This window comes from Hypanus sabinus, chromosome 4 (genome assembly GCF_030144855.1).
Source record: "Hypanus sabinus isolate sHypSab1 chromosome 4, sHypSab1.hap1, whole genome shotgun sequence".
NCBI classification, from domain to species: Eukaryota; Metazoa; Chordata; class Chondrichthyes; order Myliobatiformes; family Dasyatidae; genus Hypanus; species Hypanus sabinus.
Window position 1 is genome coordinate 30,973,555 of NC_082709.1, and position 15,645 is coordinate 30,989,199.

A 15,645-nucleotide genomic window follows, 5' to 3' on the forward strand; every position below is an offset into this window, starting at 1 on the left:
ACTATTTAGGATTCACTCTGCCCCAGCTGTATATTTATGTATTTCCCTTCTCATCTTGCCAAAGCTTTCACAGGGATGTCAAAGGTACCTCGGAGAGAGCTTGAAGGGAAACTCAAGAGGCAATATCAAAGGACGGAGGAAAAGACACGAGTGAGTTCATGGAGGGAAATCAAAAGACAAAAGAATGTAGACACTGGAATCAACAGCAGCACAAAACAGATGCTGGAGGTCATGATGGGTCAAGCATCACCTATGAAGGGAAACGGACTGTCAATATTTCATGTCGAGACTCTCCATATGAAGTTAGTACAAAACGTTCCAAGGATGGGACAAAATGATAAGAATAATACAGAAACTAAAGGCAAAAATTGGCACAGCAAAAACTGTAACAATAATAACAATAAGGAGAGGAAAATAAAGAAGTACAGAGCAGCTCATAGAGCTGAAGGAATTCAACAAATTGAGCAGCATCTATAGAGAGGAATGAATAGTGAACATTCCAGGGAGAGACCCTTATAGAACAGAGAACCCTCAAAATAATTATGCAACGTTTTACAGTGATGGAGTGTGGTCTAGTTTAGGATTATCATATGTACGCAATACATTTACAACTTTGCACAACCGAGGAGCTGTAAGGTAGCATGAAGTTAAATCTATTGACTTTGCTGTAGTCTAAATTTTACTTCTAAATAATGGATCCAGAATTTATAGCAGATTTTTCAAGCTATAACTGATTCTTATGCTCTCTAAATGCCAGAACATGAAACGGTTTGTATTAATTCGATAACTCAATGATAATATCGAGGATGCTATTGCAATGTCTTAATAATTCTGTCACCCGATATAAGTGTGTAACTTCGTAAGTTTGTGTGCAAGAAGCCTACTTCCTTCCCAAGTTGTTTGTTTTCTTTCAAATCCTGTAAGGTCCAACATATTATCACTCATTTTAATGGAAATAATTTTATGTAAACTAAAATTATGTCCAAAAATGACACCAGTTATGACTCCTACAAAAATGTGCTGAGTTGACAAGTCTATAATATTTACTGCCAAGATTAATTCTTTTTAGTACCGAAAACAAATGAAATAGCTTTCATTAAACTCATGATTAGAATTTATAGTTACTGAAATTTCATATTTCCCAACTGAGACACACTGTAGGTTCAACCAATCTCAACAGATTTCTTTAGCTGTATGTTTGCTGAATTGCTTGGCTTAGTTTGGAATACATAACTCCTAAGTCAATAAACTTAAGTGGAATTTTGGCAGGCAGTTGCAGATGCTGAATTGCCAACTCTGCTACAACTGGAGTTTTCCAAGCACCAAAAAAAATGCAACATTTGGTCCAAAATACTACTTTTCAGTTGAAACTAAACAAATCTTGTGTTTCTTAATACTCTGCTAATAGAAAGAAAATCTACATTTCAATTTCATGCTGTAATCTAAGTTGCATGTTTTCAAAATACTACTAAGCCAACTAAAATAAACATACCATGCCTATAAAAAGAATTCACCCCTCTCCTTGGAAGTTTTCATGTTTTCTTGTTTTACTACATTGAATCACTTTGGATTTAATTTGGCTTTTTTGACACTGATCAACAGAAAAGACTCCTTGTCAAAGTGAAAAGAAATTTCTACAAATGAGTTGAAATTTATTACAATTATTAAGCACAAAATAACTATTTGCACAATTATTCACTCCCTTCAAGCCATTACTTAGTAGATGCAAGTTTGGCAGCAATTACAGCCTTGAATCTGTGTGAATAGGTCTCTATCAACTTTGTACATCTGGACACTGCAATTTTCTCCCATTCTTCTTTACAAAACTGCTTAAGCTCTGTCAGGTTGCATGGGGAATGTGAATGAACAACACTTTTCAAGTTCAGCCACAAATTCTCTAATGGATTGAGGTTTGGACTCTGACTTAACAGTAACTTTGTTGTTTTAAAGCCATTCCTGTGTAGCTTTGGCTTTATGCTTAGGGTCATTGTCTTGCTGGAAAACAAATCTTAAGCCACATTTCTCTTGCATACTGCATAACGTTTTCTTCCAGAATTTCCATGTATTTTGTTGCATTCATTTTACCCTGTACCTTCACAAGCCTTCCAGGGCCTGCTGCAGTGAAGCATCCCCACAGCATGATGCAGCCACCACCATACTTCACAGTAGGGATGGTGTGCTTTTGATGATGTGTGGTGTTTGGCTAACGACAAACATAGCTTTTAGTCTGATAGCCATAAAGCTCAATTTTCATTTCATCAGACCATAGAACCTTTTTCTTCAGAATCCCCTACACATACATTCTGGCAAACTCTAGCTGAGATTTCATGTGAGCTTCCCCCAACCCCCTCTAAACAGTGGCTTTCTCTTTGCCACTGTCCCAGGCAATAGTTGTTATACACAGCTTGTCCCTGAGATACGAACATCCAACTTACGAACGGCCTGTCATAAAGCCTATTATATTAAAATTCATTGGCTCAAGGAAGGAGAACAGCATCTGCCATTTTAAGTCAGATCACGGCGCCATTAACATTGTGTTGAGTGTGTAACACTGTATTTGGCTTAAATTTTTCTTAGCAAGATTCACCCTGACCCCCCCCCCCCACCTTTTCCAGTCAACACCACCCATACTTGACCCACTTAACCTGTCTCAGTGTGGGTGGACTTTAGGACCGGGGAAGCTCAGGACCTGCCGCTCGCAGCTGCTGCTGAATCCACAGTATTTCTGTTCCGTTGACAGAGAGTGGTCATAATTGAAAATAAAGTGGAAATAATAAAGCGATCGGAAAGAGGTGAAACGCCATCAGTCATCGGAAAAGCGTTAGGCTCCAGTCAGTCAACAATCAGAACAATTTTAAAGGATAAAAGTGAGAATAATGGAGCATGCAAAAGGCCCTGCCCCGATGAAAGCTACAATTATTACTAAGCAACGCAGTGGTTTAATTATTGAAACACATATGTTTCTTAAATGTTTTATATGCATAGAAAGGTAAAATATATACTAAGACAAACATTTGACTAACTGACGCCAAATAATACCAGATGTACCTGTTCCAACTTACGTACAAATCCAACTTAAAGGAGGAATTAGGAACGGAACTTGTTCGTAACCCGGGGACACCCTACGCAGTTTCTCCTACTCAGCCAATGAAACTTCTAACTCCTTCAGAGTCATCATCGGTTTCTTGCTGGCCTCCCTCACTAGTTGCCTTCTTGTGTGGTCACTCAGTTTTTGAAAGTGGTCTGCTCTAGACAGCTGTGCCATATTCTTTCCATTTCTTGATGATCAACTAACTGTACTCCAAAGGATATTCAGAGACTTAGAAATGTTCTTGTATCTAGTTCCTGACTTGTGCTTTTCAATAACCTTTTAGCAGAGTAGCTTGGAGTTTTTTTTTTGTCTTCATGGTGTAGTTTTTGCCAGGATACTGACTCACCAGCAGTTGGACCTTCCAGATACAGGAATACTTTTGCTACAATCAATTGAAACACCTTGACTGCACACAGATGATCTCCATTTCACTAATTATGTTATTTTAAAGGAGGTGAATACTTGTGCAATCCATTATTGTGTTTTATATTTGTAATTAATTTAGATCACTTTGTAGAGATCTGCTGTCACTTTGACACAAAAGAATCCTTTTCTGTTGATAAGTTGTCAAAGAAGCCAAATTAAATCCACTGCGATTCAATGTTGTAAAACAATAAAACATGAAAACTACCAAGAGGGAGTGAATATTTTTATAAGCACTGTAACACTGGGGATATAATGACTCAAATTATGCCATTATACTGTTCTTCATGTGTCATAATATGAAATAATAACATTTCCAGTCACTTTAAAAAGTTTGAGCCCTTCTTAAAGTGGACTAATTTTAATGAGGTAGCTGGTACCTGTGAACAATCCGAATTTCAATAATCTGTTCCAAATTGTTGCATTTAAGTCAAATTAAATTGTCTATCTCAAAAAACAAATACATAGGTGTCAAGAAACTTCACCTGCAGCATCAGCACAACAGTCTTCACCACATTCCACTGAGATTTCCGACCATCCACAATAACAGTAAAACCTCTGGCTTTACACTTTTCGCTGCAAGAGAGAAAATAATCATCCTGGATTAACCGAAAAACGTATTATATACATACTATATTACTTCATATATTACATTAACTATATTATTTAAGTCTTGTTCCAAAATATTCTAAGAAGCTTTATTAGAGCTTTTTAAAAAAAATCAAGCTTTTCACAACAAACTATTTGTCTGAATTTAAATACATTTACTTTGGAGAGCTCAAAGGTCAAAGTTGAAATATACAAAGGAGTACTACACGAAATTCAGTGTTGATGAATATTTAGAAAAGCATTTGCCTTTTACAAATTTGTAGTTACATAAAGCACTAAGCACTTGGTAGATGTGAAATTTTTCACAGTGCGGAGGTTACAAGAAAGAAAAAGGAGAAGGGACAAAAGTACACCTAAGGTTTTAAAGACATTTTTAAAAACAAGCCTAAGTCTAGTGTTTCAGCAAATAATATTGTGGATGAGAGCATTTTTCATCCACAACTCACTTCTGTATCATGTTGCTTTCACACTCACTGCTTCAATCCATTTCAGTCTTGTTTCCACTTGGGATTCCCTTTGGCCCACTAAGTCTATGCCAATTGACAAGGAACTATTTACTAATGCTTTGAATCACAAAGGCAAAGGCCCTGAAAGCATTTGTAACATTATAAACTGGCAAACCAATGCACTGCAGTAGTTGTATGTGCATCCTATAAAAACAATTGCAAAACACTTCCCAACTCTGCATTTTCATTGACCCAGAAGGGTTTCAGGCACAATCTACAAACTACGTATTTTACTCCACCTTTTTAATTATATCCCCATGTTAATCCTGAACATCCATCTAGCATCACAACAGTAATAAACGTTTATTATCAAAGTACACAACAGTTCAAGATACAAGGTCATTACATTCTCATGTGCATTCAGAGGTTGCTTGTTGTCTTCAAATCAAATAAACGGGAAAAGATATTTTTCAGGCCTATTATTTTGTAAATAAGAGAAATGTGACAGAATAATGTGATAGCAGAGTATAAAACATACACACTGTTTAATAAACGAGGCACACAAACTTTTTGTAACCGCTCATAAATGGCTATGGGTTACAGACATTGTTAATATTATCTGCTCATGTTTGCTTTTTCTGTTGTGTTAATACTCCTAAATGCAAATGTTTTTATCACAGGAAGCTAGTAACAATTATTCATAAATGTCAGTGTTTCTTGTGAAACTGCCTTTATTGTGTTTTGTTATTAAGGTTACTGTGTGAGAGAAATGATTCTTAAGGAGTCCATTTAGAATGTGCTGACACAGAAAGAACGTGCAAAGCAACTTGCAGGGCAACGTATAAACCAATTTGCAAAATCAGGATGAAACAATAGCTTGCTGATTAAAGAAGCGATACGGGTAACGGGAAGACATGCTTAACGGTTGAACAATAACGGTGTTAATGCGCTGAGGCTGATAAGTGGGCCAAAGGGTAGTCACATTTGTAATTTTGTAATGAGATTAAGGAAGAATGTCTGCACCTCACATGGGTGCAACTCACAAAATCGTAAACAAGTAGGGTATAAAAAACTGTGCAAAGTGTAATTCGGCACTCAATCTAGCAGGAGCTGGTTGGGTCCGACTCTGCAGACTCGAAAAATAAAGTTTACCGTTCTGCAAATTGCTGAGACTCAGTGTGTTTCTGACAACGTGGGGGCTCGTCCGGGATCCACACTCCGGCCGCGGTGGACACGAGGAAGGACATCGGAGACGGTGCACCCCGCCGAGTTTGGCGGTCCCTGACTCCTTGCTCGTCGCTCCAGCGCGGCTTGAGCGAGTGATATCCGGACAGCGCAGAGCGGTAAACGGGGAGAAGGGGACAGTACCTGGTACTGGAAGTCCCCAGGACGCACCGGGTAAGTGCCTACTATTATAGTAGAAAGGTGCGGGAATAAGTAAGGACGGAGAAGACCGGGATCGCTACCCGGGGGTCCTCCTGATTAAGTAAGAGTGGTATAAGATGGGAGGGGGTGGCTCTAAAAAGAAAGAGGAAACGGAGAGACCGGGACCATACCCGGGGGTTCCTCCTGATAGCCCCCTCGGTAGAATGTTTGAGAATTGGGGATGTGGAAGACTAAAAGGGAAACAAAAGAAAAAAATGATACAGTACTGTTTAATTTGGTCGAAACAGCCGATAGAAAAACCTGCGGTCTGGTGGCCGCGGCTTGGGTCTGAGGAGGATTGGGTACGACAAGCCTTAAACATTTACGTTAATTCAAAACCAAATGTAAAACCGGAAGAAATTGCTTATGCTTTTTGTTGGGCTCCCTGGCCAGGAGTAACAACAAAGAGTTTTAAATTGGGCATTAAAGGGGAGCGGAAGTGGGACCCACTCGATCATTTACCCCCTCCCTATGTCCAGCCTTCTGCGCCCAGCCTTCTGCGCCCCTTGCGGGAGCAGAGGGAGGACGTGAAGAAAGTGAAAAAACAGAAGAAATAGAGCCGGAGAGGGAAGAGAGGGATGTTAGGGAAAAAGCAAAAGCAAGGATCGAAACAAGGAGTGTGACAAGAGCAGATAAGAAAAAGAAAGACGAATTAAAAAAGGAAGAGGTACAGCTGTGTCCCCTTCGAGAGGTTCCAATGGGAGGAGAACGGGCAGGAACAGGATTTGTAAACGTCCCTCTGACAAGTACCGAAGTACGAGGATTTAAGAAAGATATGAAAACTTTATTAGAAGATCCAATGGGACTGGCAGAACAGTTGGATCAATTCTTAGGACCTAATGTTTACACTTGGGAAGAAATGCATGCGATTATGGGAACGCTATTTTCTGCGCAAGAGAGGCAAATGATACGACAAGCTGCAATATCAATTTGGGGAAGGGAACAGCCGAATGAGTTACCGGGGGACCAGAAATTTCCAGTAAACGACCCACAGTGGGACAAACAAGCAGAAGAGAGAAGACGGCAATATCCCATTGCCATGGAAGGGAGGAGGGGATTACAACCTGTAATTGAGACATTAGTATCAGATGGACTCCTGGAAGAATGTATGTCACCCTTTAATACCCCCATCCTACCGGTCCGAAAGCCCGACGGCACGTATCGAATGGTTCAAGATCTGAGAGGTTTAAATGCGGTAGTCCAAACACGATACCCGGTAGTGCCTAACCCCTATACATTAATGAGCAAAATACCTCCTGAACATGAATGGTTCAGTGTGATAGATCTAAAAGATGCCTTTTGGAGTTGCCCGTTGGAGGAAGGTAGCCGAGATATGTTCGCATTTGAATGGGAAAATCCCTTCACTGGGCGGAAGAAGCAACTCCGGTGGACCGTCTTGCCCCAAGGGTTCACGGAGTCCCCAAACCTATTCGAACAGGTACTGGAGCAAGTATTGGCTGGATTCCATTGTACCGAAAAGAACCAACTATTACAGTATGTCGATGACCTACTACTATCGGGACCAGCAGAGGAGGTAGTGCGAGACGATACTATAAGACTCCTGAATTACCTAGGAGAAAAAGGATTGCGGGTGTCCAAGAAGAAACTGCAATTTGTCGAGAAGGAAATAACATATCTCGGACACAAGAGTCAGTAAAGGGCACCGCCAAATAACCCCAGAAAGAATAGCGGGAATAACTAAAATACCGCTTCCCAGGACAAAGAAGGAAATAAGACAATTTCTGGGCTTAGTGGGCTATTGCCGGATTTGGATAGAGAATTATACCTCCCTGGTGAAGTTTATGTACGACAAATTGGCAAAGGAAGACCGGGGAATAATCAGCTGGACCGAAGAAGAAGAACAGAAGTTCAGGAAAATAAAAGGGCAACTAATTCGGGCCCCGGTATTAACACTGCCAGCACTGGAAAAGCCCTTTCAGCTGTATGCAACAAACAATGAAGGAACTGCGTTAGGAGTACTAACCCAAAAAAAGGAGGAAAGCGGCAACCTGTGGCCTTTTTATCAAAAATGTTAGACCCGGTATCCCGGGGATGGCCGACGTGCATACAAGCCGTAGTGGCAGCAGCCGTACTAGGAGAAGAAGCACGGAAATTAACCTTTGGGGGAAGAATGACGGTGTATACCCAGCACTCCGTTAGCACCCTCTTAGCCCAAAAAGCTCAGCGGTGGTTGACGGACTCTCGCATACTGAAATACGAAACCATTCTGATGGTCGGGGATGATGTAAGCTTTGAAAGGAACAATAGTTGTAACCCGGCACAGTTCTTATATGGGGAATCAACAGGGGAGCCCGACAAACATCAGAAGGCGAGTGGAAGACCCCCGACGGACGGCAAGTACTGAATAAGGAAGTAACTCGTCATATACTGCAACAACTACACCAACAAAGCCATTGGGGAGTGCAAGCTATGTGCGACACTATCCTAAGGGACTATGTTTGTAAAGGGATATTCACACTAGCTCAACAGGAGGTGTGGGGCTGTTACACCTGCCAAAAGGTAAACAAGAAAATGATGCGTGCCACCTATAAGGGGGGACAAACACTAGCCATCCGACCGTCCCATCGGATCCAAATAGACTTTACGGAACTACCACAAGTTCAGAGATGGAAGTACCTGTTAGTAATTGTGGATCACTTCACTCGGTGGGTGGAAGCATTCCCAACCACTAAAGCGGACGCCCCTACAGTGGCACGGATCCTATTAGAAAATATAGTCCCGAGATATGGAATAATGGGGTCTATTGATTCAGATAGGGGAACACACTTTGCCTCAAAAACACACCAGCTAATCTGTGTCACCTTAGGAATCCAGTGGAAGCTGCACACCCCCTGGCACCCTCAGAGCTCAGGAAGAGTTGAGAGGATGAACAGTACTTTGAAGACGCAATTGACAAAACTAATGATGGAAACCAAGCTACCCTGGACCAAGTGTCTACCCCTGGCCCTACTAAGAATCCGCACGGCTCCTCGAAAAGATATAGGAGTATCCCCTTATGAAATGTTGTTTGGCCTTCCATATTGGAACAAGGTGGAGGGCTATCCTTCCCTGCAAGGGGGAGATGTCTTTGTAAGGGACTATTTACAGGCACTATCTCGTTCTTTTGCAGAATTGCGCAGGAAGGGGTTACTCGCACAAACCCCACCTCTGGACTTCGCACTCCACCGAACTCAGCCCGGTGACTGGGTCCTGATTAAGACTTGGAAGCCAGAGAAGTTACAGCCGCAGTGGGAAGGCCCATTCCAGGTGCTATTGACCACCGAAGCCGCAGTAAGGACAAAAGAAAAAGGGTGGACCCACGCCACGAGAATCAAGGGACCCGTAAAGCCCGAAGAAGGTGCAGAATGGACTTGCGTCCAGGGAGAAGACCCGATGGTGCTAAAGCTCAAAAGACGGACAGAATGAACTTTGGGACTGTAATGTATATACTGCTATTGTTGAGAAGCGCTGAAGGGGGATGTGATAAGTGCAGGACGACGGTAAGGGTGGGCATGACGGTTTTTCCAGGGTCCTTTGTATCACACTCTCATGTAAACGAGAAATGTTATGACTACAACAAAAAGGAGGAGTATGTGGAAAGTTTAATCTAACCAACTGCTGCTTAAAGATAGATGACAACGGAAAGGTGGTTCAAAAAAAATATCAGATAAAATAAGGAAACTGGCCCACGTGCCGGTACAGACCTGGAAGCCGCTGGGGTATTGGGACTGGCTGGACGGATGGTTGAAAGGAGGCTGGTGGCGAACCGCTTTAGGGGTTATAGGAGGGGGATTGATGGTCCTCCTTCTGCTACCATGTCTGATCCCCTGCTTGCGGGAGCTAGTAGCTCGGGTGGCAAGACAAGTCATGCAACCAGGGGCCCCGGCTGATCCTGTTCAGGTACTCCTACAAAGGGAAATAGAGCTAGAGGAAGAAGCCTATGTAAACCCGTGGCAAAAGCCCAACTGATAGCACATTCTAAAAAGAAAAAGGGTGGATTGAGAGAAATGATTCTTAAGGAGTCCATTTAGAATGTGCTGACACAGAAAGAACGTGCAAAGCAACTTGCAGGGCAACGTATAAACCAATTTGCAAAATCAGGATGAAACAATAGCTTGCTGATTAAAGAAGCGATACGGGTAACGGGAAGACATGCTTAACGGTTGAACAATAACGGTGTTAATGCGCTGAGGCTGATAAGTGGGCCAAAGGGTAGTCACATTTGTAATTTTGTAATGAGATTAAGGAAGAATGTCTGCACCTCACATGGGTGCAACTCACAAAATCGTAAACAAGTAGGGTATAAAAAACTGTGCAAAGTGTAATTCGGCACTCAATCTAGCAGGAGCTGGTTGGGTCCGACTCTGCAGACTCGAAAAATAAAGTTTACCGTTCTGCAAATTGCTGAGACTCAGTGTGTTTCTGACACTGTGTATTTGCAATGAAGTACAATGTCTATACTAGAATACCTCAAGAAACACAGATACTGAATCTTAAACTAGTTTGACAAAACATAAAATGATAGCAACAAGTCCAACGTTCTGCAATTCAGAATACCAGGATTTCCATATTAAATTTGAGTTGGTCTATTTCACAAGCACTCAGCAGGTCTACCCCATCCCTATCAATAATTTTAGTCTGGTTCTCTTTCTCTCTCTTCTTCCCCCCCCCTCCCCCCGCCAAACTACCAAACTATAATCTCCCCCAGGCCCTACCTTTCTTTCTTTTATTTCCCATAATTCTCCACCTTCCCCCAGCCCATTTCCCTTCAGCCTATCACTTCCCAGCTCTTTACTTCATCCCTCCCCCCACCTTCTTATCCCCCCTCAACCATCCCATGTTACTTCACTCCTGATGAAGGGTTTCGGCCTGAAACGTTGTCACTACCTCCTCCCATAGATGCTGTCTGGCCTGCCAAGTTCTGCCAGCATTTTGTGTTTTTATTAAACATGAAAGGTGCCCAGTTATGTTATTTATGGGTTAAAGCAGAAGTATTGTTTTGGAATTTACTGTAGGAAAATCAACAGCAGCTGCAGAGAAGACAAACACCAATAATTGTCATTTATGACTGATATGGAAACTAAATGGGAACGCTGGACTTCTGAAAGAACCCATGCTTTGATCACACTGCTTCTCTTCATCTGGCATTTCAGAATTTCTTACACCTGGTTCCACATGAAAAATACAGCCTGAATCTGGAGTCCAGGTAAATCCCACCATGAATGATGATAATGCAATCTTTAGGAACAGAAACCTTTCACTTGCATGATTTGATACCTTTTTAATGTTGTACGGTATGATGGAATTGTTGCAAAGTTTGCAGACAATTCAAGGATAGGTGGAAGGGCAAGTAGTTTTGAGGAAGTAGAGAGCCTATGGAAGGAATTAGACAGATTTGGACAATGAGCAAAGAAATGGTAGATGGAATACAGTGTCGGGCAATGTACGGTCATGCACATCCGTAGGAAAAATGAAAGGGTTGACAATGTTTTAAATGGAGGGAAAATACAAAAACTGATGAGCAAAGAGACTTGGGAGTCCTTGTGCAGGATTTCTTAAAGGTTGAATCTGGGATGAGGAAGACAAATACAATGTTAGTATTCATTTCAAGAGGACTAGAATAGAAAAGCAAGGATGTAATGTTGAGACATTATAAAGAACCAGTGAGGCCTGACTTGGAGTATTGTGAGCTGGTTTGGGCCCCTTATTTTAGAAAGGATGTGCTGAAACTGGAAAGGGTTCAAAGGATGTTCACGAAAATGATTCCAGGTTTGAACTGCTTATCACATGAAGTGTGTCTGATGGCTCTGGGCCTGTATTCACTGGTATTTAGGAGAATGATAACTTATCAAATAGTGAAAGGCCTTGATAGAGTGGATGTGGAGAGTATGTTTCCTTTGGGGGGGGGTGGGGGGGGAGAAAAGAGTCTAAGATCAGAGGACACAGCCTCAGAATAGAGGGGCATCCTTTTAAAAGTGAGATTAGGAGTATAGTCGGCCTTCCTTATCCGCGAGGGATTGGTTCCGGGACCCCTCGCGGATAACAAAAACCACAGATGATTGAGTCCCTTATTTAACCTGTTTCAGTGCTGTGGACTTTAGCACCCAGCAGAACCCCGGACCTTATTTAATCTGTCTCAGTGCGGTGGTCTTTAAGACCCGGTGGAGCTCTGAATCCGCAGTGTTTCTGTTCACGAAAATAATCACGATCACGATTGAAAATAAAGTGGAAATAATAAAGCAATCGGAAAGAGGTGAAATGCCATTGGTCACTGGAAAAGCATTAGGCTACAGTCTGTCAACGAATGGAACAATGGATTAAGTGAGAAAGGTCCTGCCCCGATGAAAGCTACAATTATTACTAAGCAACGCAGTGGCTTAATTATTGAAGTACATACGTTTCTTAAGTGTTTTATATGCATAGAAAAGTAAAATATATACTATTTCCTAAGACAAACATTTGACTAACTGACGCTAAATAATACTGGATGTAGCTGTTCCAACTTACTTAGTAAGAGAACTTCTGATTTTTTCCAATCCCAATCCACGATAACCTATGCACATCCTTCCTTATACTTTAAATCATCTCTACATTACTTATAATACCTAATGTAATGTAAATGCTATGTAAATAGTTGTTATACTGTATAGTTTAGGGAATAATGACAAGGAAAAAAGTCTGTACATGCTTGAAGAACAAGTGCTGGAAGAGCACTTCCAGGTTTTCTCGATTCACGGTTGGTTTAATTCGCACATGCGGAACTCGAGGATAAGGAGGGCCAACCGTAATTTCTTTAGCCAGAGTGGTGAATCTGTGGAATTCTTTGCCACAGGCAGCTGTGGAGTCCAAGTCTTTATGCATATTTAAGGCCAAGGTTGATAGATTCTTGATTGATCAGGGCATGAAGGTATATGGGGAGAAGACAGGAGAATGGAACTGAGAGGTAAAATGGATCAGCCATGATGAAATAGTGGAGTTGACTTGATAGGCCAGATGGCCTAATTCTACTCCTGTCTTATGGTCTTAAATTAGAATGAATACATTTGTACATCCAATGTATTTTTTCTGTTCACAGTTAATTGGATAAAGAGTTTTGGTTCTGGAATGTATATGCATTAATACTTGTGTATTAATATATATTCATTATGCTAATTCAGAATTCTGTGCCTCCAAAAGCAAAACATTCTTTATTCTTAACATAGGCTTTAACCATTTAGTGATGATGAAGTCAATGCTCTTCAGAGCACATCAATCTACAATGAAATGTCTGGGTTTCTCTTCAAAGAAATGTTACAAATGTGATTAAAACAGTTATTCTTATGTTGATAGAAACTCCTCACTAGCTAATGCATATTCCAGATTTCTCCTGTTTTCTTACACAATTAATTGTAAGAAATTTATTAACTTTGTTTGCTGGCTTATTATATCATAAAAGCTTTCAGGGTCATTTTATCTATGGGATAGAATATTAGTGCAAATTTTCCTTGATAATTGGTATGGACTAATTGGGACAAAGGCCTGTTTCCTTCCTGAATGTCTATGATCTCCACCATCCCAAAAAGAGTAAAATGAGGCAGCTCTTCTTACCATTATCCCTGGAGAGTTACAAATAGCTGCAAATAAAGGAGTGTATTTCCCTATCCATTTTAAGCAGTTAAACTTTGTGATTTTACAGGTACAGAAAACACTAAATACTTCGATGCAACAGAAAAATGACAATAATTGCACTGTAAGAGCATAACAGCATCGGACGGTACACATAAATTAATCAAAGTTTTGCTGAATGTAACCTGCAACCTACATTTAATGGTCATATTTGTCCTCACTTCACACTTAACCATTGCAGATCTTCAAAGCGAAGTTCGCTCATCAGGAATGCCCTGCACCTCGTGCAGTTCATGTGCAGGCCAGAAACATGCATCTACCTACTCTTGGACACACAGAGTTGCTGACACAAGCTTTATAGAGATGACAAAGCCATTCCACAACCGTTGGAATACTGAATGATTTACCATTTGGAGTCTGTCACCGTGTTTGGCACTGAGATAAGCATTCAATGTCTCAAACTAACTTTCAGCCCATTTATGGATGTGTGTGGTAAATACAGATAGTGTATCATTAACCCTAAACCTACAATATTAGGCTCAAGAAACATCTTCAATGCCATCAAAATCTATCTTGGCTTTACAACCCTCAGAATGCACTTATGGTTTCAGATCCTTGATGCATCTTTAGTCCTAATTTTTGACACAAATATTATGGTGCAGGTTTTGTAAAAATTAGTCAAATCAGTGTGGTTTACACTATTGCCCCCCCTCCCCCCCCCCCAAGTACAAATCATAAAATGATGGTATAATCGCAAGATAGGAAGAGATGAACTGGTTCATAGAATCTGCACTTTCAAAAATGTAATAAATCCTAAAATTTAGAACATGCTGTTGTTATGATCCCAGCCCCCTCCTTTGTGAGGATCGCAAGAGCACCCGTTGAAGGGGGGGGGGGGGGGGTCAGTAGAGAGAGAGAGAGAGAGAGAGAGACGTGCCAAATTGCAGGTACTACCAGCGATACAGAATAAAGACAACAGCGACTATTGTCTCATGGAGACCACGTGAAAAGCCCTCGGGCAAAGTGGGCTGGTTGAGAGAGAGATTGCATCATCCCAACCTGATTGACACCTGCAACCCCGTGAGGAAGTATAAAGGAGAGTCTCAGGGGGACAGCCCCTCAGACGCACCAAGAAGACACGAGAGAGTGGTCCCACAGCAGCGGGAAGCCATTCTGAAGGAAGCCACGTGCGTTAGATTCCGGGATTGGAATCTGTGGCTGGAATCACAGAAAACCGCTTTAACTAACATCGGGGAGAGGAAACCAACGCTCCCCTGATTTCACGGAAGATTCATCAAGACTCGGCGAGTTCTTTCTCTTCTCCCCCCAATCTCTCTCTCTCGGTCGCCCCACGTGAAACCCAGCTATTTTCAAAGGGCTGAGGCCGGCAGCCTTCTGAGTGACTTTTATATTTCCAACGGACAATCTATTAACCCCTAGACACCAGCAGAGCTTACTTCTTAATGATGATTATTAATATACCCGCGCTTTAGATTGAGTGTTGACAATGTGCACTATGTGAATGTATGTATTAACCCTACTTTTGTGTCCCTTTACGAATAAAACGTTTGAAAATAGTGACAACAGACTTCAACAGACCTCTCCATCTTTGCTGGTAAGTTATCCAGTTACGGGATACGTAACACTGTAAATACAAATGGAAATTTCCAAAGCAGTATCTACACCTGAAATACAAAACTACAGATTCTAAGATGATTCTTCATCAGCCAAAGCAATTTGTCTCAGTTAGTGGAAGCTTTACTCTCTATACAAGTCATAAGTTGATAGTACCAGGAGTGAGATTGGTGAGGATGGACATGAACGAGGAAGGAAGTCCCGTAGATTCGCTCAGTTCCTCTGCCACATCTGTTCTTGGGATGAGGTTTTCCATTCCAGAACATCTGAGATGTTTTCATTTTTCAACGAACAAGATTTCTCTTCCACCATCATCAATGCTGCCCTCACCTGTATTGCCTCCATTTCACACACATCCAACCTCACTCCATTCTCCACCATAACAGGAATAGGGGCTCATTATCCTTACTT

General features: G+C 41.4%; 1 protein-coding gene across 3 annotated transcripts in view; it reads right to left on the minus strand.

The window, feature by feature from the left end:
* sestd1 (SEC14 and spectrin domains 1) overlaps positions 1-15,645 on the minus strand; it is a 119,555-nt gene that overhangs the window by 81,670 nt on the left and 22,240 nt on the right. For all 3 annotated transcript variants that reach the window (XM_059966775.1, XM_059966776.1, XM_059966777.1), the window contains exon 5: positions 4,000-4,090. In XM_059966775.1, coding sequence (XP_059822758.1) covers positions 4,000-4,090 — 91 coding nt within the window. The remainder of the gene's footprint in view (positions 1-3,999; positions 4,091-15,645) is intronic.